At 43.8% G+C, this 23,943-nt stretch overlaps 1 protein-coding gene across 1 annotated transcript in view; it reads left to right on the top strand.

Annotated features, from left to right (window-relative positions):
- The first annotated feature begins 5,541 nt into the window (after positions 1 to 5,541).
- Rab40b (RAB40B, member RAS oncogene family) overlaps positions 5,542 to 23,943 on the top strand; it is a 30,820-nt gene continuing 12,418 nt past the window's right edge. Inside the window, exon 1 of the mRNA XM_031353920.1 lies at positions 5,542 to 5,789. Coding sequence (XP_031209780.1) covers positions 5,645 to 5,789 — 145 coding nt within the window. The 5' untranslated portion in view covers positions 5,542 to 5,644. The remainder of the gene's footprint in view (positions 5,790 to 23,943) is intronic.

The raw sequence follows: 23,943 nt of genomic DNA, 5'->3' as shown, positions 1-23,943 counted from the left end.
TCACCCAAAAAGTCAACCACTAGTTATACAAACAGACAAAAATAGATGTAGCAGATTCTATTGTTACCCTAGGGACTGGCAGAGCAGGCAATAAGCACCTTGGAGGAGCGTCAAGGGGACAGGATAAGGTGAACAGTCTTCAGACCATGTTGAAGCCTTTCTATTCTTTAGCTAGAGAAATCTAATATGTCTTCTACCATCTCCTGGAGTCCCTAGACAGACTGGAGTCTAGGTATCCACAGTTGTCTCTAGTCTTGAAAGTAAAGGCAGCTATAGATGGTATAGAGGTTCTATGGTTAATAACAAGCAGATGTGTATAAGTCCTGGGAGAGGACATGGCCCAGTATCCATGACCCCACTCAACTCCCCCATGGTAAATATTAACCTCCATATTGCCGAGTCATCTCCAACAGTGCTAAGGATCCATAACGCATGGCAAAATAGAATGAAAATAGCTGATGTGTAAAAGATAGCTCTCAAACCAGATGTTTCAAGTGGCATTCTGATGTGCCCCTAAGGATGGTTCCTGTGAGAAGGAAAGGGTACTGTCTAAAGAGAAAAGAAACATCTGTATGGGTTTTGATTTTTAATTTTACTGGCATAGGATTATAGCTCAGTGGTAGAGCATTTGCCTTACCTAGTATGTTTGAGCTTCAGGGTTCCATCACCAGGATATCTACCTCTACACACACACACACACACACACACACACACACACACACACACACACGAATTGCGTTTAACTTTTCTAAGTATCTCATAGTCTGGAGCCCGATAAAAAGCAACTTAATTGTAAAACTGAGTATGTTGTGTGCAGTACTTCTGAAGATTGGGTTCTGATTAGCCTGGGACACTGCTGCTCCCACATCCCAGTGCTGAGTGCTTCTGCCATCATGTCCTGTACCATTACTCAGGAGCTCATAGTCCTGTCCTGGATTCTTATATAAATAGAAGCTGACACATGCTTCTTTCAGCTCACTAAGAGATCCAGAAAGATGAAAGAGCTGGTGTCGAAAGCCTCTGAGACCCTAGATTCATGAGGTATGTAGGGGTAGGAACACAAGCAACACTGGTAAGTCAGACACAGGTCACATGTAAGCAGTTAAAACCCACAGAATCTGAAAGCTGAGTCTGATAGAAAGCAAGACTTCAAACCTTTCAGAGTCACGCAGTCAGTAGGGATGACAGGTCAAAGTTTATTCCAAGGAAAATCAGGTGCCCTCAGACTGGCTCTCTGGAAATATACATGTAGCACTGTATGCTGATGCCGTTTGTATGGCTTCCTAGAACAAGGCTTGCATTCAAGCTCCTAAAAGCCCTAATGTGGGCATGGACCTGATAGAAAGGGCCAAGCTTTTGCAAACAAGAGTCTGGCCTATGTACATGTGGGTGCTGAACTGACACAGAGTGTTCCAGAAACACATTTTTTCTGACCTCCTCGACATGTCTTATCAATGAAGAAGAATGAGGCTGAAGCTTTGTTTTGTTTTGTTTTATTTTGTTTTGTTTTGTTTTGTTTTTTGAGACAAGGTTTCTCCATGTAGCCTTGGCTGTCCTGGAACTCACTCTGTAGACCAGGTTGGCCTCGAACTCAGAAATCTGCCTGCCTCTGCCTCCCAAGTGCTGGGATTAAAGGCAAGCGCCACCACCGCCAGTCAAGGCTGAAGCTTCAAACAGGCCAACGAGCACAGTTTCAGGGAGTATGGCAGTGGTTTGTGAGTGGAAGGATCACAATTTGGTCGACTTCAGTGGACATAGAGTTATAAGGACCTGGTAAGGGTAAGGAGTAGGTAGGGTGAATAAAATCCAGGTAAGGGATAGATGAGACAGCAAAAGTGGTGGAGGTTCTGCCCTACTCCAGCCATGGGCAGCAGTGGTCCCTACACTACCTCTGCTGTGTTCCAAAGTCTGAGCTAGTTCCCAGATCCTAACTGTTTGGAGTTCAAGACCATAAAAAAAAGACACTCGCTGGGCAGTGGTGGCACACTCCTTTGGGAGTGCAAAGGCAGGTGGATTTCTGAGTTCAGGGCCAGCCTGGTCTACAGAGTAAAAAAAAAAAAAAAAAAAAAAAAAAAAAAAAAAAAAAAAGACACTCAAACTCAATTTAAGTTATAATTAGCCAAATTTATTAAAGCTTTTAGCAAGGCTACAGACTCTAATCTAAATCAGAGATGTGCTGTGCAAATGCTAGTAAAGGAACAGCTTTTTTTCTTTCTTTTTCATTTCTTTTATTGTCTTTTTTAAAGATTTATTTATTTATTACATGTAAGTAGACTGTAGCTGTCTTCAGACACTCCAGAAGAGGGCATCAGATCTCATTGCAGATGGTTGTGAGCCACCATGTGGTTGCTGGAATTGAACTCAGGACCTTCAGAAGAGCAGTTGGTGCTCTTAACCGCTAAGCCATCTCACCAGCCCTGTTTTGTTTTGTTTTATGAAACAGAGTTTCTTTGTGTAGCCTTTGCTGTTCTGGAAGTAGGTCTGTAGACCAGGCTGGCCTCAAACTCACAGAGATCTACCTACCTCCTGAGTGCCAGGACTAAAGACGTGCACCCCACTGGAAGAGCTTTTAAAGGCAAAAATCCTGTTTTGTTCTGCCAAGATTAGATTATCAAGGTGACCTCAAAATAGTCCTTGATTATCTGCACAAGCAGGTTACAGAAGCCATAATTGGCAGTTTGTCATAGCATAACAAGCAGATAGTCATGGCTGTACATCTGAGTGGCAGTCAAGGAGTCAGAGATTCTGGGAACGTATCTGCCAGAGACAAATGGCTATTAGGAACCAAGATGGATGCCTAGCACAAAATGGGGTTTCTTTAGCCACCGCACTCACGCATTCAAAAAATGTGAGTGAGAGCAAAGCACCAGGATGAATACTTCCCAAGCATTCTGGGAGGCAAAGTTCTCTCTCTCTCTCATCTAGGAGAGGGACATGTGCTGAGAGATGAGCCTTCCTCACCTAAGCTCAGAGTGTGAAAGTGGTGTCTTCTTAGATCTGAAGCATGAGCAATCTGGGCCCTTTGGAAACAGATAATATTCTGGTTCCCTAGGCTTTCCTTCAGTGGTACCTGAGGGGGACACTTAGAGGGAGATGACCTGGAGCTTTCGTGAGGGGGCAGCAGATGTGAAAGGTAATGTTAGTCTGGGAAATGCTTCCTCCATATCCACCCAGCCTCTTCCAGCCAAGAGCCTCTTCCTCTCTAGGCCTAATTAGCCAAGCCCTGAACAATATCTTCAGGTAGGGATTCCATTACATGTGTTCTGAGAATGCAGGGACTCAAGCATAGCAAAGCCCTTCCCTTTGGTTGATGACCAGCGCTGCATACCTCCTCCCTACCCAGTACCATTGACTGGCTCAGAGGCACACATGGTTAACTACCAGTGCAGTGGATCTTTTGGAGATGGAGCTTGAGCAAATCATGTTATTTTGTCCCCACAAGACAAAACTATGAGCCATGCTTTCTCTTCCAAGAGGGAGATAGTATCTGAAAACAGGGCAGGAGGAACAAGTAGGACTCTGACACTCCTTGGCAGGTTGTGTCCAGCTCTTTCCATTATGTAGCCATCAGCCTTCTCCATCAGAAGCCTTTTCAGTCAGTCTTCTTTATCTCCATTAATTAATTAATTTATTCACTTTACATCAAGATTGCTGCTCTGCCTTCTCCCAGTTCCCCCCTCACAAAGTCCCTCTCCTTCTCCTTTGGGAGGGTGGAGGTCCCCCTAGGTATCCTCCATCCTGGCACATCAAGTCTCTGCAAAACTGGGTCCATCCTCTCCCACTGAGGCTAGGCAAAGCAGCCCAGTTAGGGAAAAGTGATCCACAGACAGGCAACAGCTTTAGGAACAGCTCCTGCTCCAGTTGTTGGGGAACCCACGTGAAGATTGAGCTGCACATCTGCTACATAAGTACGGGTGGTCCAGGTCCAGCCCCTGTATGCTCTTTGGTTGGTAGTTCAGTCTCTGAGAGCCTCCAAAGGTCCAGGCCTCTAAAACCCTTTCATTCTCAGACTTGAATTAGAGTCTGCCCTCATGACTTCATCTTAGTTCATTAGCTGTGCAAAAATCCCGTTTCAGAATAACATCACATTCACAGATACTGCAGGTTAAAATTCTAGTATCTCTCTTGGGAGGTCCATTTAGACATGGTTGGTGTCTTAGATTTTATTGCTGTGAAGAGACACCATAACCAAGGCAACTCTTATAAAAGAGAACATTTAATTGGGGCTGCCTTACAGTTTCAGAGGTTCAGTCCATTATCATCAGGGTGGGAAGCATGGCAGCAGGCAGGAAGACAGTGCTCGAGGGGAAGAGAATTCTACAACTTGATCCAAAGGCAGCCAGAAGGAGACAGTGTCACATTGGCCAGACTTGAGCATATATATGAGATCATCCATCCTAGCTGGGCAGTGGTGGCTGATGCCTTTAATACCAGCACTCAGGAGGCACAGACAGGCAGATCTCAAGACCAGCCTGATCTATAAAGCCATTTCCAGGACAGCAAGAGCTACTTAGGGAGATCCTGTCTCAAAAAACCCTATCTCAATTACCCATTCTAAACTGGCAACCATATCTTGTAATCAGGGCTTATTATCATCAACTCATTTGAAAGGACAGTGTTCCTGCAGAGAGGACACAGTCACCTTGCGCTGAGTCCAGCCTGCTCTGAGCCAAACCCGCCTTTTTCTGAATTACAGCACAGTCATGGCGCTTAGAACAATGTTCACAAACACTTTTGTAATTTTCTTCCACTGCTCTTTATTTTTCATCCGGAAACAGAGAGGACTCACGAGTGCAAGAGGTGCTTCTACTTCAGGGTGTATAAAGATATAGGTAGCAGAGATGCTAAACTATGATTACTCTAAATAACTTAGTTCCTACTGGTGAGATGCTCCTCAGCAGAGAGCAGATCTTGTTGAGAGTAGTCTACTGCTCCCTTGGAGTGAAGAGATCAAAGACAGGTGCCCATCGTGTGCTCTCTGCCAGCAACCTCACAGGCATACAACATGTATGGAGACCTCGAGGCACCCACTGGCAAACACTTTTAGAGACGCACTTGTCCATGTGTCCACTTGGTGCTGAAACTCACAACTGCCTGTAACTTTAGTTACATCTGGTTGATGCCTACATGAACACATACATATGTACCTAAGCTCTCACGCTAGCTTTCAAAGATCTGTGGAGCTGCGGGACAAATCCTAGTTACCAAGCAGGGACTCAAACACTTCCCACACCAATCTGGAGCCAGCTACAGTTAAGCGCGGATACAGAGGAGGGAGTAAACAGTGACCACGCCCCCCTCGCTATGCCTCTCTTCCATTGGTTGCAAGAGCAAACCTCTCCCGCCTTCTGTTTCTTCTGTCTCGGCCTTCGGACCTCCATTGGCTTAGGCAACAAGTCCTCCCAAGAGGAGCGGTGGGTGTGGTGCGGAGGAGTAAAGAAATAGATGGGCGAGCTTGCTAACCAATGAGCATGTGTATACACCTCAGCAACCGAGGCTCGCCAATGGCGAGGTAGGTGGGCGGGGTTCTGCAGCTGTCAAGCGCCCCCGACCGGTGGGGCGTTCGAGGGGTCCGCAGCGCTCCGGGACCCTCCGCCGCCTGCGCGTAGCCTGGGGCCGGCATGGGCGGGGTGGCTGGGCCGGCATGATGAGCTCCCTGGGCAGCCCGGTGCGGGCCTACGATTTTCTACTTAAGTTCCTGTTGGTGGGCGACAGCGACGTGGGCAAGGGAGAGATCCTGGCCAGCTTGCAGGACGGAGCAGCCGAGTCTCCTTACGGCCACCCAGCGGGTGAGCGCGGCCGCAGCACCCGGAGGCGCAGCGCTGGGGTGTCGGTGCGAGCGGCCTCTGCAGCGTGGGTCTAGTCCCCGGAGCGGCTGGGCAGGGCTAGGTCCCGCATGCTGGGGAAGACTGCGCTCTGTGGGCGGAGTCCGCCAAGCAGCTCAGGGTGGGCGTCGAGGGAGATCGAAGGTGCGATCGACGTGTTTGGGAAAAGTGCGTGGGATTACGGGAGGCGTGGGCAGAGAGGCAGCGGTCCCTGGAGCAGTGGAGACAACAGTCTCCGAGTGTATGACCTTTTGGTGCGTGGGACTGCAAGCAGAGAGTAGCAAGACCTCCAGCCTTTGATCCCAAACACCAAGCTCTGTGCCCTAATGGACAGGACTTCCAGGAGGAGGAGGAGGAGTCCAAGTGACCCTGTAGAATTGGCTAGGGTGTAGGAAGGAACCCAGCTAAGAGGTTGGAGTCCAGGAGACTGGGCACAGGTGAGCGTCTCGGGCTCCAGGGCAGTGAGCAGTATGTATCCTGGAAACTTGAGGTTTGAGACCTTGCACCTCAGAGGAAGGAGACAGAGTGGCAGAATCCTGAGCAGAACATCCAAAAATAGTCACGTAGTGATCCATCCCTCCAACTGTGGCTGTGCAGACTTCTGTGACTGCCTATGGTGTCATTGCGGGGGTTTCAACCCACCTTTCTAATATAGACCCTGTCTTGGGGCCTGCCACCCTCTGTTCTCTGGGCTTGCAGACTGCTTCCTGCATCTCCAGCCCCCCTGGCAATGCCACAAGGGCTAGCAAGGGCCTAAAACTGTGTGGTCCAAAGCCAGTAACTGCCAGCCTGGACTACACAAATTTAGAGCTTTCCTTTATGGCAAAGCGCTGTTGGACAGCGTTACTTTGAGAGCAAGGGCAGGTACACAGCCTTGTCTTCATGTCCTGGTGCTCAGGCTTCAGCAGAGGCAAAAGAGTAAAACATTTAACAAGCCCCCAAAGGGGACGTGAATCCCACAGTAGATGACTGATGTGGGCAGAAAGAAAGATGTTGATGACATATGAGCAGATTTGCTACTGGTTGGGTTGAGCAAGGCCTACTGCTCTTCTGTTGCTTTTCTCTGTATTCTATTGTCAACATGATCTAAGAGATTGTGGAGGACTGATGTCGTAGTTGTGGCCTTTGTGGCTTTTTTATTTACTACATATTTCTTCTAAGGCTAAGAAAAGAGTATGGGAAGAATAGGCCAGGTATGGCAGCTCACACCTGTAATCCCAGCATTCAAGAAGCAGAAGGGGAAAACTGCCATGAGTTTGAGGCCAGCCTGTGCTACATATGAGACCCTGTCTGGGGAAAAGAACAAAACAGAATGGAGGGAGTAAAGTAGGGAGGGGAGATAAAAAGCAGGAAAATAAACAAGTAGAGAAGAGGTAAACATTATGAAGCTTGGGTCATTATTTTGTTATAAGGACATTCCACGAGGAGAGTCTCTCTCAGTGCTCTGGCAGTGGAAGGTGAGGTGTTCGCAGCTTCATGCTCCACTCTCTTCATCCATGTCCGGGTTTTGTAGCTCACTTTGCAATTTCCATACTGCAGAGGTTCAGAACACTCAATCTCATTTTGTAGATGTAATATCAGTGCTTGGTATTCGTGCAGTATTTAAATGAGTTCAGCACTGGCTAACACTTACCTCTAGCTACTCTTGAGTTTAAAACTTTCTCGAGTTGCTTGCACTGAGAACACATTGTCTGTCTTTGGCTGCACACTGTCCTTAGACTACACTGTTTTTCCTCCTCAATACTTGGTAACTTGTTCACTGTCTTTCTGGTATCTGATGTTGTCATGGTGAAAACATCATGTCAATTGATTTTCTAGGTGGGTGATTTGCCTTTTCTTTTACTTTTTTTTTTTTTTAAGATCTCTTTATTATTATATGTGAGTACACTGTAGTTGTCTTCAGACACATCAGATGAGGGAGTCAGATCTCATTTTATGGATGGTTGTGAGCCACCATGTGGTTGCTGGGATTTGAACTCAGGACCTTTGGAAGAGCAGTCAGTGCTCTTAACCGCTGAGCCATCTCTCCAGCCCGATTTGCCTTTTCTTTAGGAATTTTTGAAGACTGTTTTTCTTTGCCTCACCTTGCTTAATCAGGCCATGACTCAAAAATTTTGATATGTGTATTCTGAATTCCTAGATAAAAAAAAATACTTTCTTAATTTCAGAGGGGTTTGCTTTGTGTTCATAAAATATCTCTCATTGCTTTTGTGTTAATTTCTTGTTTGCTGTTATGAAAAATGACTACAAACTGGCTTCAAGCAACAGAAGTTTATTCTCTACACAGTTTGGCGACAGTAGGACGTTGTTTCTACCTGGAGCTCTGGGAAAGTGTTTTCTTATCTTTGTCAGCTTTCAGAACCTGCCTGCACTCCAGGTTCTTAGCCCTGTTCTTGGTCTTCAGAGACTTTGGTAGCCAGGGATCTTTCTCAGGCCCCTTCTCTCTGACATGAACTCTCCTGCCTCCTTTTTTTTTTTTCCACTTCAGAGGACACAGTAATAATTTTTTGTCCACATCGACAATATGACAGTATCTCTGTCTCAATGCTGTCTATGACCGCCTTTCATTCCATTGCAATCTTATATGTTCCTCGCCAAGCACCCTAACATTCACACATCATGAAGGATTAACACGAGCATTGACTACAGCTCTTCTCTTCTGCCCTGTGTGTTTATGCTGGACATCATGCTGTATTTTCCATGAGCATGCACCTCTTTCTACTTGCTTTAGTTTTGTTTGTTTGTTTGTTTGTTTTGTCTCTTTCCTCTGGATTTCTATGAATATCTTGTCTTTCTTTGTTGAGCATTTTGATTTTAGTAAATTGTCTACAGCTGATTCTGTAGTTGTTAATTCAGGAATTCATTTCAATTTTTTCTTTTTTTTGATTTAGTTTTTTTTTTAAGATTTATTTATTTTATGTATATGAGTACATGGTAGCTGTCTTCAGACACACCAGAAGAGGGCATGAGATCCCATTACAGATGGTTGTGAGCCACCATGCGGTTGCTGGGAATTGAACTCAGGACCTCTGGAAGAGCAGGGAGTGTTCTTAACTGCTGAGCCATCTCTCCAACCCCCTGATTTAGTTTTTACATTTTATTAAAAATATCCTTGAGATGCTCGAGAGATGGGTCAGTTAAGAGCACTCACTGCTCTTCCAGAGGACCTGGGTTTGACTTTCAGCATCTACTTGGTGCTGGAACTCACAACTGCCTATAACTTTATTTTCAGGGGATCTGGTGCCTTCTTCTGGCCTCTGTAAGCATCATACATGTACACGCTGCACATACATGCACACAGACAAATCATTCATAAACATAAAGTAAAAATAAATGAGTCCTAAAACAGAAAAGGAGGGAGGAGAGGGCAAAAAGATGGCTCAGTGCTTAAGAGCACTGATTGCTCTTCCAGAGGATGGGAGTTCAATTCCCAGCACCCACATGGCAGCTTACAATTGTTTGTAACTCCCAGATCTGACACTCTCACACAGACATGCATGCAGATAAAATAAAATATTTCAAAAAGCAGAAAAGAAGAAATGCTCCAAAAAAAAAATCCTCTTTGAATTCATACTTTTCTGACTTAATGTTCTGTTAACTTGCTGTGTTGTTAAAATGGTCAGTGTGAAATTTCTTGTTGTTGTTGTTCCTTGAGTTCTTTGTCATGTTTCCTTTCCTCTTGACTTTTTGAGGTGAAATATACATATAGAATGGTGCACATTCTGTTATTACATCATTCAGTGGATTTCCACAAAGTTAGCACGTCTTATCACCAGAGTCCAGATTAAGACATGGCACTGCCAGGCTCCTGAAGCCCATGTTCCCTCTTCCAGCCACAGCATACCCTCAGCATGGTCAGAGTCCTAGATTTTGACAGAATGGATCGCTCTTGTCTGAATTTACCCTGTGCATGCTCCTCTGAGTGCCTCTTCTTGGTGCATATGAGGTTCTTGCCCTGTAAATGTGGTCATGGCTGTTTGTCCTCATTGTCTGTAAATCCCTTTTATGGGAATTTGTGCAGTTTCCAGTTACTGATTACAGTTTCTTTGCTGTACCCACATAATACATGTCTTTTTCATTTCTGTTACCATGCTGAGTTTGAGACCTGTGTATAGGGCTGAGTGTGTAGCCTAGTCATACAGAACATGCTTACCATATGTGTGACCAGGGACCCAGTTCCCATAAGCACATATACACAAAGTAATAGATATGGAGATTTACACATACATTTAACTTTGGTACATACTCTTAAATTTACATTTCAACCTATAAATTACAGGAGCTGTGGTGGCTTGTACCCTCACCAACACTATTTTCCTTTTACATTTTACCTATTCCCATGTGTTTAGTTTTTTAGATTTTTTTAAAAAATTTTTGTATTTTGCCTTCTTCTATGTAGGTACTCCACCACATACATGCCCCGTGCCCGTAGATATCAGAAGAGGGTGTTGGATCCCCTGGGAATGGAATCATGGGAGGTTGTGAGCTACATGTAGGTGCTGGGAACCAAACCCAGTTCTTTGTGGGAACACCATGGGTTGTTAAGTGTGGAACTATCTCTCTAGCCCCTCTTATTCTTTATATTGAAAGGCTAGAGATGCTGCTCATTTGGCAGAGTGCTTTCCTAATGCACATGAAGCCATAGATTTGTTCCTCAACACCATATTAAAGAACAAAGCAAGGGGATAGAGAGATGGCTCAGTGGTTAGGAGCACTGGCTGTTCCTCTAGAGGTCCTGGGTTCAATTCCCAGCAACCACATGGAAACAGACAACTGTCTGTAACTCCACATCAAGGGAATCTATGGCACAAGGCATGCATGTAGTGCATATATATGTGTGTATATATATAGACAAAATACCCAAACACATAAAAAGATTAATCTTTTTTTAAAAACTAGATGTAGTAGCATACATCAGTAATCTCAGCATTTGAGAGAACAGGTTGAAGCAGGGAGATTAGGAGTTCAAGACTATCCTTGGATATGTAACAAGTTCATGGGCAGCCTAGACTACATGAAATCAGACCTCAAAAAACAAACAAAAAAAATTTTAAAGCATTTGTTTAGGATTCTTAATTTATCTGATGGCTAGTGAGCTTAAACACATTTTTATTTTTAAATTTCTTCTTTAATAAAATATTTAAGTCTTTGATTTTTTTCTTGTAGTTTGATTATTTTTAGTGTTGGTAGGCATGTTTAAAAACATTATTCTGTCTGTGAATCTTTGTGTCAGTTAATTGTGCATAGTGACTCTCCTCTCTGCATCAGTTTGTCAGTCTTTTAGTAGTGATTTTGGGCAAGCAGGAGACTCTAATTTTAACATAACCCAAATTGCCAGTGTCCCATGGTCAGAAGGGAGTTTCATGTAACAACTGTCTTCCTATTGCCAAACAGTGAATATGCTCCCCTGGGTTCTGCTGCTCTGCCTTCAGCTGGGATACCATATGGTTTGTTTTTTTCTATTGCTGTGATAACCATCACAACCAAAAACAATTTGAGAAAGGTTTTATTTCACCTTACAACTTACAGTCCATCATGAAGGGAAATCGGAGCAGGAGTGAAGGTAGACACTGTGGAGGAACGCTGTTGACTGGCTTGCTCAGTTTGAATTCTATATATACAGAGGCCACCTGCCCAGGGATGGCACTACCCACAGTGGGATGGGCCCTTCCACATCAATCATCAATCAAGAGAATGCCTGCTCCCGCAGGCTTGCCTACAGGCCAGTCTCATGGAGGTATTCTTTCTGTTGAGGGTTCCTCTTCTCGGATGACTCAAGCTTGTGTTAAGCTGACAAAACAAACAAACAAGAAAACCCAAAACAGTGAACACAGGAATCAACACCCATTTTTAAATTTTTTGACAATTAACTATACAGTTGGAGAGATGTCTCTCTTTCCTTGTGATACATTTTTGACAGGATGCTTGGCGTTCCCTCTGCGTGTGAGCAGTTGGTCTGTATGTTGACCAGCTTCCGGTTTCTTTAACAAATATCTGAGATATTCACTTTAGGAAGGAAAAAAGGCTTATTTAGCTCACGATGTTGGAGATTTTACTCCTGATCACCTGGCCCTACGCTTTGGGGGCTGGTGCAAGACAGCAGGTACATCATGGTGTAAGTGTGTGAAAGAGAGAAGTCCTGTAGCTCTTCAAACAGAGCAAAGAAGGGGCTGAGGTCTCCTAGGTCCCACTGTGACCCAGGGCTTCACACCAGCCCTCTCAAAGGTTCCACCATTTCCCAAACTGTCACCTTAAGAGCAAACCTTAACCATAGAGGCCACTGCAGACATTCACTCAGATGACAACAGTTGTTTGTCACCCCCTGAGCATGTGTTAGTCACTCAGTCTCTTCCTGTGTTGCTGAGGGATTCTTGTGAAATGCATGCTCTCATTATCCTAACCATCTGTAGTTATCCTTCTCATGTGTCATATTGGACATTTTACTATCCTTCATCCTGCAGCCTGTAAGGACCCTTACCAGGGTGTCTGCCTCCCAGGGAGCTATCTATCTTCCATTCCCGTGGCTCTTACTAGGGTATCTGCTTCCCAGGGAGCTATCTATCTTCCATTCCTGTGGCCCTAACCAGGGTATCTGCCTCCCAGGGAGCTATCTATCTTCCATTCCTGTGGTGACTATGGTGATTTCTCCTGCACTGGTTCTCTGCTCAAGGTTCTCACTCCTGTCTAGCAAACAGGTCTCCAGTTCAGCCCTTCTGGAATGTTCTTTTTTATTATTTTTTTCAAGCAGGCATAGAATTGAAGAGGGTCAGTAGCCACACCACATTTCTTCTCATACCCATCCCACCACAGAGAGCTTTCTTCTTTGCCTCAACTGGTGACACTTTCCATACCAGCTTGTGACCTTCTGAGGGCTTTTCTGCATTTTGTGAATTCCATTAGTGGTGAATAAGGTTGATAGATTAAACAGACCCCGAATACTACATCAGCTGCTTCCCAAATGTTTCCAGGAATCCAGGCATGCCGTGTTCTCTGACTACTTCCCTTCCTGGCGACATCTCCAGCTCCTTTCTCTCAGGAAAGTATCCATGTATATGTTTGCGCACTGCCTAGCACCCAGGAGGCCCTGTGTTCAATACCACAGAAAAGATGCTTTATCGTTTTTCAAGCACACAGAAGCATTTCTGTGTGATAACACAGAGGAAATAATAATTTCCGTGTATTATTCTCGAGTATGCAAGAGCACTTCTCGAGACAAAGTTATATTATCAGAGGATGAATATCGCCCTTAAGGTGGCAAGACCTGCGGAAGAGCTAGGATGTGGGCAGGCAGACTGGCTCAGGAGGCTGGGCTACATCCCTACCACCCTTAGAAGTCTATCTCTAAGAGATAATGGTCAGGAAAATCCTCTCTCTTCCACACAAGGAACATTAAGGCTTCTATACTCAGTGACTCAATCGTAATCTTTCCCCCTTTCTTTGTGTTCCTGACAAATGTTCCTCCCAGACCTGTGTGTTTCCTCATCTCTCTGTTCTGCCAGCAACCTTACATTTGCTCACTTAAAAGCCACCCTGCTGGTTTCCCATGGCAACCTCTTTGAGACTTAAAACATGTTGAATAAAGTCATTGCCTCCCAATGTGAACTCAAGAGTCCTAACCTGAGCCCATGCCCTCTACAGAAGTGCCCTAAGGAGAAGCTGATTCCCTACTGCTTTACAAACAGCGGTGCCACTTAGAAGCATACAATGAATTTTTTAAATGCATTTTTTTAATGTTCAGAAATGCTTCTGTGTGCTTGAAAACGATGCATTTTGCATCTTTTCTGTGGTACTGATATTGAACACAGGGCCTCCTGGGTGCTAGGAAATGTGCAAACATAGCCACCCCTCCCGTGTGTGTGTGTGTGTGTGTGTGTGTGTGTGTGTGTGTGTGTGTGCTGCATCTCATATGTATAGGACAACGTTCAGTAGTCAGTTCTCTCCTTCCACTATGTGAGTCTTAGGGATGGGAACTCAGGTTTTGAAGCTTTTATCTGAGCTCTCACTCCAGCCTCAAAATATATATGGGACTTGGTATGTGGACTGACTGTGTATATAGAATGCTTGCCTAACATGCGTGAAGTCATGGGTTCAATCCTCAACACTACGTATGCTAGACAGACTGATACACACTTATCTTTCTGTCACTCAGGCAGTAGAAGCAGGAAGATTGGAAGTTCAAGGCTAGCCTGAGATAATGAGACTCTATCTTATTTTGACAGAAAAAAATGTTTATGATATAAAAGTACAGCTCACGGGAATGTCTTCATGTTTTGTGTTGTCTCAGTCTGGTCTCAATCCAGTTGGTCTCACCCTTCTAAGGCTTTTTAGAATTTGTAATGAACTTTGGGCTTCACCACAGGCCCTTTCTTTATCACTCAGAGGTGGCTTCCCACCCATAAGTAGTGTGGGAAAAACATCAGTGCAGAGAATCCAGGAAACCATCTCCAGGTATTGGCATTATGGCATCTCATCTCCACCTGGCCTACACCGTCTCTGTGATGGTGGACAGTGAGGTTGATAGAGTGGAGCATTTCCCCTTGTTTTGTAAGCAGCAATGTGTCTGGTACCTGGTATACTGCTGACCCTTGTAGAGTGAACAGAAGGTTTCTCTTCTTTTAAAAAAAAAAAATGTATATGGGTGTTTTGCCTGCATGTTTGTCTGTGTGCCACATTCATGCAGTGCCCAGAGATCACAAGAGGGCATTGGATCTCCCAGAACTGAAGTTACAGTGGGTTGTTAGCCACCATGTGTATACTGGGAACCAAAGCTGGGGCCTCTGGAAGAACAAGTACTCGTAACTAACCAACCCACCTCACCAACCCACTAAGTAATTTTTAAAAAGTTTTGTGCCATTTGCAGAGATTCATAAACATGGAACTATTCGTATGATCTTTGGGTAATTTGGACGGTTTTAGCTTTGTCTTTCCCCTAATGATTTTAATTGACATTTTATTTATCCATCATGCATGCAATGGCATGTGTGCTAAGGACATTTTATGGGAATTGGTCCTGTCACTTCTGCCATGTGGGCTCCAGGGATGGAATCTGAGGCATTAGGCTTGGTGACGAGTACCTTCATTCACTGAACCATCTTACCAGCCTACAGGATTATTTTTTTTTTCATGGATGAATTTACCTATATGCTTTGGGTTTTTTCTTTTTCTTAACTGGATTTGCATTCTGTGATATTAAACTCTGCCAGAGGTTACTTATTGCTCCTGTTTTGGTTTGAGACAGAATTTCACTGTGTAAACTCTGGCTGGAACTCACTGTGAAGAACAAGCTGGCCCTGAACTCATAGGGATCTGCTTGCCTCTGTTCCCTAAGTTTTAGGATTAATGGCATGTACCACTATGGCTAGTGTAGATCTTAAACTTCTTCTGCCCCACAATTAAAACTTCATTGAAAAATTGAAACCAAAACAGGAAACCATGATTGTGTACCTTACAAACTGTCTTGGGAGAGTAACTGGACTTGAATTAGGACTTTCTGTGAAAGTACAGCCATTCAGCATGTTTGTAAGTACCATTAGTGTTGCTTTCTTCTAAATGAACAGCCTTCTGCGAGTTTGGCTTTTCTTCCTATACGCTGGAACAGTCTACACAAAGAACCACTGTTTGAACATGACCAAAACTGTGGTAATCTTGTGATATCTTAGGCAGTTTACATCTATGAAATAAGGATTTAGACTTCAGGCCTGTCTAGATAGCTCAGTGGGTAAGGGGGTTTGACATCAAATGCATGTCTGTGTACAACAAGTGTGCAGTGCTTTCTGAGGCCAGAAGAGGGCATTGAGTCCCTTGAATCTGGAATTACATATGGTTGTGAGTTGCCATATGGGTCGCTGGGAATTGAACCCAGATCCTCAGCAGTGGTTTTTGTTTTGTTTCGCTTTGTTTTGTTTTGTTTTGTTTTCTAAGACAGGGTTTCTCTGTGTAACCTTGGCTGTCCTGGAACTCACTCTGTAGACCAGGCTGGCCTCAAACTCAGAGATCCACCTGTCTCTCTCTACCTTCTGAGTGCTGGAATCACAGGGACTCACCACCATTGCCAGGGTACAACCAGTGCTCTTAACCTCAGAGCCAGCTCTGCAGCACACTGATTTTAGACTCTCAACATATTGTATAGAATCCAGACTTGAGTCTGAACTGCTACATTGTATGGATTGTGTATTCCAACTTCTTATAGTTACTAGTTAATTACCCTCTTCCGAACATGACATTTGAATTAACAGTGTGTTATTTACATTGTAGCTTGTGACAGGATTAGTTTGATTGGCTTAATTAAAAATAAAAAAGCAGGTTTAAAGAGAAAGACTCATACATATCCATATTAAGCAGTAATTGGCCTTAACATGTAGAATGTTAATTATTAATACAAAAGGCTATTATCTTAACAGGGAAATATTCATTGACTACTATGAATAGTACACAGTTCTCTCTTAGATTAATAATATCTAACCATAGATGAAATTGGTTTCTTCCAGTCAGAATGTTGTGTGTGTTAGGGAGGTCACTAACTGACTGTGGGGTTTGGGTAGAGTCAGTTTAGCATGGTGCAGAAATTAATACCATAATACTACATGTGGGGACCGAATGGCTGGTGTGGGAGGAACCTGCAGAGGAGTGTTTTTAACATCCTTAGCCTGTGATGTCTTTCCTAGACCTGAGGCTACTGGAAGAGTTCTGGGGGAGGTGGATGTTTCACATGCTGCCAGTGGAGGAAGGGTTCCTGAGTGCTGTGACAAGTGATATTAAAGAGGCTTTACAATACAGCAATGGTTCTCTTCTAGAGCTAAAGGCAGAGCCTAGAATCAAGGTGTCAGATAATCCTGCTCCCTTAGCCTGAGGAGAGGACCCTTCTTCCTTGCCACCCCACTTCTTAGTATCATCAATCCTTGGTTCTTTAGCTTGAGGCAGGATTTCCCAGATCTCTACATCTCCTGTCCTCCTAAGTATATCAGACACTGGATTTAAGGTCCACGTTAATTCATCATGGCCTTACCTTGGCTATACCTGAAAAGACCCTATTTTTCATTTCTGTATAAGGTTACATTCTAGGAATCCAGGAAGATGGGAAATTTAGAGTGATAACATTCACATGTGGAAATACCCCGAAAATGAGTATTGTTCCCATTTTAAAGAGTTTTGCAAAGTAGGCCAAGAACTTGCTATGTAGCCAAGGATGATCTTGGACTTTGTGTGTGTGTGTGTGTGTGTGTGTGTGTGTGTGTGTGTGTGTTTTAGAGAAAAGTCATACTATGTAGCTCTGACTGTCTTAGAACTCTGTGTAGACAAAGCTGGTTTCTGCCTCCTGAATGTTGGGATTAAAGGCGTGTGTACCACACCTGAGAACCCTGAACTTCAATACTCCTGTCTCCACTTCTAGAGTGCAGGGATCATAAGGCGTATACTACCATTCCTGGTTTGTGGGGCTGAGCATCAGACTCAGAGCTTTGTGCATGCGGAGATAAGTATTTTTCCCACTGAGCTATACCCTCAGCCTGGTGTTACTCTTCTCATGAAAGCAGAACTGAGAACTTGGATCTCCAAAAGACCTCTTCTTACAGTTTAATACTGGGACACCTTGCCTATGTTGGTCTCTGTTGACTAGGACCTTATCAAGGGATCTCCCAGGACCTCCCCAGAGTAAGCCTCATTCTTAGGGCCCTCACCACTGGAGTGTTCCTGCTAAGTTCTCCTGGTCATATGGTGACTGGGCTAGCCCAGCCCCACAAGCTTGCAGGTGACACAGGGCTAGCCCAGCCCCACAAGCTTGCAGGTGACACGGGGGCTTTGCCACAGTCATCTGCTTTCATCTCCTTTGTCCAGTCTCTCTAGTAACACTTTCTAAATTGCAAAGGAGAAAGATAGATGTGCAAATAATTTTTTAAAAAATATCTAGCTGGGCGGTGGTGGCACACACCTTTAATAGCACTTGGGAGGCAGAGGCAGGCGTATTTCTGAGTTCGAGGCCAGCCTGGTCTACAAAGTTGAGTTCCAGGACAGCCAGGGCTATACAGAGAAACCCTGTCTCGAAAAAAAAATGTATTTATATTTATTTTATGTGAATGGGTGTTTTGCCTGCACACAGGTTTGTACACTATGTGTATCCAGTGACCACAGGGATTAGAAGTGGGTGTCAAGCCTTTTGAGCTAGAGTTACAGTCATTTTTTAGCTACCACTTGGGTGCTGGGAGCTGGACCCAAATCCTCCTCAAGAGCAGCCAAAGCTCTTAAGCATTGAGCTATTTCTCCAGCCCCACATGAAAGCAATTTTTATCTACTATCTCTAATAGCCTTTTATTTCTAATAATTGACATTATAACACATTCACTATTCTTCACCACATTAGAGGAAATTCAAATTATATAGAGAGGAGCTGGAGAGGTGGCTCACCAATTCAAAACACTGGGTGTTCTGCTCTTCTAGAAGTCCTTAGTTCAATTCCCAACATCCACGTGGTGGCTTCCAGCCATCTATAATAGGATCTGATGTACACTGCTGGTGGTCAAATATATATACAAAGACCTCATACATAAACTATATAAAGACATAAACCTTTAAAAATAAATTAAAAATATATGCAGATATACTCACATGTATACATATAAACACATATTATAAAGTTACTGTTGCCTTGAAAAACTGAAGAATATTACCCAAACTATAAGAAAGTATATTTTAAACCAAGCAGAGTTGGCACACATCTTTAATCCCAGCACTTGGGAGGCTGAGGCAGGCTCCGAGTTGGAGGCTAGCCTGATCTACAGAGTGAGTTCCATGACAGCTGGGGCTACACGGAGAAACTTTGTCTGGAGAAAAAGAAGAAAAAAAAAAGGAAAGTATATTTTAGAACTACAAGTTGTATCAGTTTCTTACAAGTAATGTTATGAAATGCATCTCCTACACTCTTACTTTGTTGCAGGGAGATCATATAGAGAGGTGACGGAGTGAAAAGTATGAGGACATGTCTAGGTGGCCCAGTGGTTGGTCTGTGGGAAGTAACATTGTCTCACTACACAGACCAGTCTAATCTCAATTTCAAGACCCTTCTGCTTCAGTCCAGTTGCTGTGGTTACAGATATGCACCACCATGTTAGTATTCACACTCATTATATGTTCGCTTCTAGAAGATGGCTGTCTGGCTGGAAGCAGCTGCAGGACTCTCCCCTGCTCCAGTGCCTTGGTCAACTCTGCTTACTAGACAGACACTTGTGGAAACATGCAAGGAGCTGGAGTAAGGGGGAGTCTTGCAGTCTGGTCCCCCGCATGGCCACGCTTCAGAGCCTATCCCTGAGGAGATGACAGTCGGTGGAAATGAAGGTACTACTTAATGTGGGAGCTCAGGGCCTAGTGGGGAAATGGTTATAAAGAAACACTCTACCCTAGAGTGTGTGTCCCTGGTTGTGGTAGACCTTGGATGTTGTTTTTCCTTTTTTTCTTTTCCTTTCTCTCTCTCTCTCTCTCTCTCTCTCTTCTTTTCTTTCTTTTTTTTTTTTCGAGATAGGGTTTCTCTGTAGCCCTGGCTGTCCTGGAACTCACTCTGTAGACCAGGCTGGCCTTGAACTCAGAAATCCGCCTGCCTCTGCCTCCCAAGTGCTGAGATTAAAGGCATGCGCCACCACCACCGGGCTTCCTTTCTCTTTTGTAAAGAACATGTATAAAGGTTAAAAAGCGTAAGTGCCAAAACTGCTGATGTAAACATTAAAAGGGCACCTTCTATATTCAAAATAAAAGTTGTGACTCATTCTAATGACTTTGCCTTTCATAGCACTTCCTAGTCAGAGAAAAAATTAACTGGCATTAATTTTTAAGTGCTTCAGAGCCAAGGATGTGGTGACAAGCCCTCAGAGATGATGAGGGAGAACCAATCAGAGCACAGGGGATAACGGATACCCCAGGAAGAGACATGATTGCACATGGGGTGGCATATGGAGACCACTAATGGCTACCTGCATTAGGTGAGACCCAAGGCACTGAAAAGACATTGCTGTACCCACCCCAGACAAGGACCTTTAAGTTGTGGCAGATGTGTCTTTACTTCCATCAGGGAAAACTGAACCCAAAGAGGATGAAGAAGCTGCTGGTGTCAGGGTCTGGGTACATTAGTGTCTTGATAATCATGAAACTACAGCAGGAACTGCAAACCCCGATGGGTTATGCTTACTGATCACTTGGCTTGAGGGGCTACTCTCTGCAGTAGAAGTGGAGTGAAAGCTCTGTCTCACCATCCTGCATGTGACAAACTGAATGTGTCCCTTCTCCCAAAATTTATATGTTAAAATAATGATGATTGTAGGCTGTATGGGAGGTTAGGTGATGGAAGTGGAGTCTCACTGATGAGTGACGCCTTAAAGGAAGTGAGGGGTCCACAGGGACAAGCCTTTCCTCACCAGAGCACAGATGCTGGGAAAGCCACTCCATCCTCAGAGCTCTGGGGTCAGGCCTGCTGTTCCCTGCCCTTTGAGACCTGGTCGTTTGGGAGCGGGTTGTTCAGGCAAACCACCCTAATCATGGAAGTCTGAGTTAAATGGTTTTTGTTGTTGTACTAGGTTTCCTTTTTAAGTTTTATTTATGTGTATTGTGTGTGGGAGCCCACAGAGACCAGAAGAGGGTGTCAGAGGCCAAATGTGGAGGCTCACAGCTTTAAACACAGCACTCAGGAGTCAGAGGCAGGTGATTCTTTGTGAGTCCAAGGCCATCCTGGTCTGCAAGTTCTATGCCAGCCAGAACTACCCAGTCTCAAAACAGAACCACAAAACAAGCAAGCAAACAAACAAAAAGCCGGAAACGAAGAGATTGTTGGCTATCCTGGAGCCAGAGTTACAACAGGCAATGCTGAGCCATCCACCAGCCCCCTAGATGAATTTTCTTCTAAATTCTTGTTTATTTTCCCTTATAGGGTATATGTAGGTCAGTGGACTTTATGTAAGGAGTGTATTTTTGGTGGCTTTCCCAGCTCAGGAGTTTCCTCCCATCCCTTCCTTCCTATGCTCCTCCTCCTCTCTCTCTCCCTCCCCATATATTCCTCTTTCCTTTCCCCCTTCCAGGCATTGTGCCCTGAACATTTTTGGTGAACAGAAAGGTTAACTCTAAAGTAGTTTAAGCAGAAAAAGATATTCCTACATCATGTATCTGCCAATCAGGTCAGGTCTTATTCCAGGAGTGGCTGGATCCCAGGGCTATCAGGATTTTCCACAGACAACTCCATGCTCAAGCCTCTGTGTTGCACTGCTTCTCTTGTTTCCTGTATCCCTCCTTAGGAAGAAGCTGGTTCAGGACCTCTAAACTGGGTGGATGTTGTCGATGATGATGGCACATAGACCATTTTATAAGCAGTCTGTCCCTCTGTTCAGCCATTTGCCAGAACTCTTAGGTTTCTGGATTTTCTCTTGTGTCCAACATTGTTTGCAAGATGACTGGTCCATGCCAGAACAGAACCTCAGAAAGGACCTATTCAATAAAAATCAAGACAGATATTGGAAACTGAAAACATAGTAGTAACTGGAATGAAAACTATCTCAAAGGAAAGGTAGATGATAAAACAGAGATTTTGAAAAAGACAGAACAAGAAAGGGGGAAAATAAATGAAAAATAAGGGGCTGGTGGAAATGGTTCAGCAGGTAAGAGCACCAACTGCTCTAACGAAGGTCCTGAGTTCAAATCTCAGCAACCACATGGAGGCTCACAACCACCTGTAATGAGATCTGACACCCTCTTCTGGTGTGTCTGAAGACAGCTACAGTGTACTTAATTATAATAATAAATAAGTCTTTAAAAGAAAAAAAAAGAAAAATAAGGAAAGAATATTATGGAACAAGTTCACAGTGTTTAACATCTTGTTGATGATATTCCAGAAGAAGAAAAGAGATACACAGTTCAAGAAGGCTTCTCAATTCAAGCATGACAGAAGTCTCCAATCCCAGCACTGGGGAGATAGAGGCAGGAGGATTGGGAGTTCAAGATCACCCTAGACTACATTTTGTGTTTGAGTTTAGCCAGGGCAACCTTAGACCCTGTCTCAAAAAACAATGATTTAAAAACAGAATATTTCTGGGGCAATTAAGAGAACTGACGACTTTTCCAGAGAACCTGGGTTCAAAGGATCTAATGCCTTCTTCTGGCCTTCATGGGTACTACATGTGTGTGGTACACATAAAATAATTTTAAAAAAAAAAACAAAAAACAAAAAACAAAAACAAAAACAAAAACAAAAAACAGAATGTTTCCCAAAGTGGAAAGATCTCTTGCCTGCAATTGAAATGGCCCATAAAGCAGTCAACATGATAAACTTCCATCTAAGCACAAGTATGAAGTTGCAAAGTGCTGGAGGATAGGTCAGTCTTGCACACTGGCCGGGAGGAAATCAGATTGTGTTTGAAGGATAGAGGACCAGTTTGACACCTGTACACCAGCAGAAACATACTTCTGAAAGGAAAGTGTTGCCCATCTAATTGAGATCCCTACCAAGTTCAAAGATGAGTAAGGACAAACTAAGGACATTCTCAACAGCTCCACATTCACCTTCCATGCATCCTTTTCAAGGGAGAACCAAGGAGATCATAAAGAGCTCTAAATGCAACCATGCAACCTCCTGGCCCAGGCCAAGCAGGGAGGTTCTCATGGCCATTTGTTTTTTTTTTTTTTTTTACAAAATTTTTTTTAAGATTTATTTATTGTTATATGTAAGTACACTGTAGCTATCTTCAGACACACCAGAAGAGGAGTCAGATCTCATTACGGATGGTTGTGAGCCACCATGTGGTTGCTGGGATTTGAACTCAGGACCTTCGGAAGAAGAGTCAGTGCTCTTAACTGCTGAGCCATCTCACCAGCCCAAGAGTGCATCAGATCCCATTACAGATGGTTGTGAGCCACCGTGTGGTTGCTGGGAATTGAACTCAGGACCTCTGGAAGAGCAGTCAGCGCTCTTAACCACTGAGCCATCTCTCCAGCCCCCTCATGGACAGTTTAAATAAGCAGGAAGTTGAGTATGTGTGTGTATGTTCATACACACACATACTCACATATATATATATATACATGTATATACATATATATGTATGTGCATATATGTGTGTATGTGTATATATACATATATATGTGTGTGTATATATATATGTGTGTGTGTATATATATATATATAAATGTTATATCCCTTGAACATCAGATCCAGGTATCAAACTCAGGGCCTGTGTGGCAAGCGCTTGCCCAATGAACCATCTCACTGATACAGAGGCATTGTTTAACTCTAGGTCAAACAAAGGTTTCAGGCTGAAAAGATGACACAGTTAAGAATACTTGGTGCTCTTTCAGAAAATGTTTGTAAAGCCGTGGCTATCCTGGAAATCACTATGTAGACCAAGATGGCCTCGAACTGAGAAATCTGCCTGCCTCTGCCTCCCAAGTGCTGGGATTAAAGGCATGCTCCACCACTTCCTGGCTTTTCAGAAAGCTTCTAAAGAATCCATGTTCAGTTCCTACACCCATGTTAGGCTGCTCTCAACGGTCCACCTCTTTTTCTGGTCTCTGTGGGCAAGCAGACACTCATACAGACACATACATGGTGAAGAATAGCACAGTAGAGTGTGGACTATTTCTCTGATCAAGCTAAAATAGCAGCATGTTTCTATATATAGAAACATGTTCTAGGGGATGTGCTTGTCAATGTGCAAGTGCATGGGAAGAGAGAATTATAGCTAGAAGCATGGAGAGAGTTACATTGTTACTTCACATGGTGGGAAGTCAGTTAATTCTGCAAACTCAGAAATCAAAAACATAAGAATGTTACTAAAAATTTGGAGAAATACAGCAAAATAATGATTAATAAAGGTTAAAATATGGGCAAGCATGGTAGCCCATGCTTATAGTCACAGGAAACAGAGGCAGGAGTTGTCATAAATTTGAAGCTAGCCTGGGCAACGCCCTAAGACTCTGTTTGAAAAAAACAAATGAACAAAAAACCAAAGCAATTTTATGGGTATGATGGAACACATCTATAATTTCAACACCTGCGAGGCAAGAAGATGAGGCATTCAAGGTAAGCTAAGGTACATATAAGATTCAAAAATAGCCTGGACTACATGAGAGCCTGTCTCAAAGAGCCAAAAAAAAA

The sequence above is a fragment of the Mastomys coucha genome, unplaced genomic scaffold (assembly GCF_008632895.1).
Source record: "Mastomys coucha isolate ucsf_1 unplaced genomic scaffold, UCSF_Mcou_1 pScaffold5, whole genome shotgun sequence".
Lineage (NCBI taxonomy): Eukaryota > Metazoa > Chordata > Mammalia > Rodentia > Muridae > Mastomys > Mastomys coucha.
The sequence above is the reverse complement of the archived record's forward strand: the minus strand, read 5'-3'. Positions and strand labels throughout refer to the sequence as shown.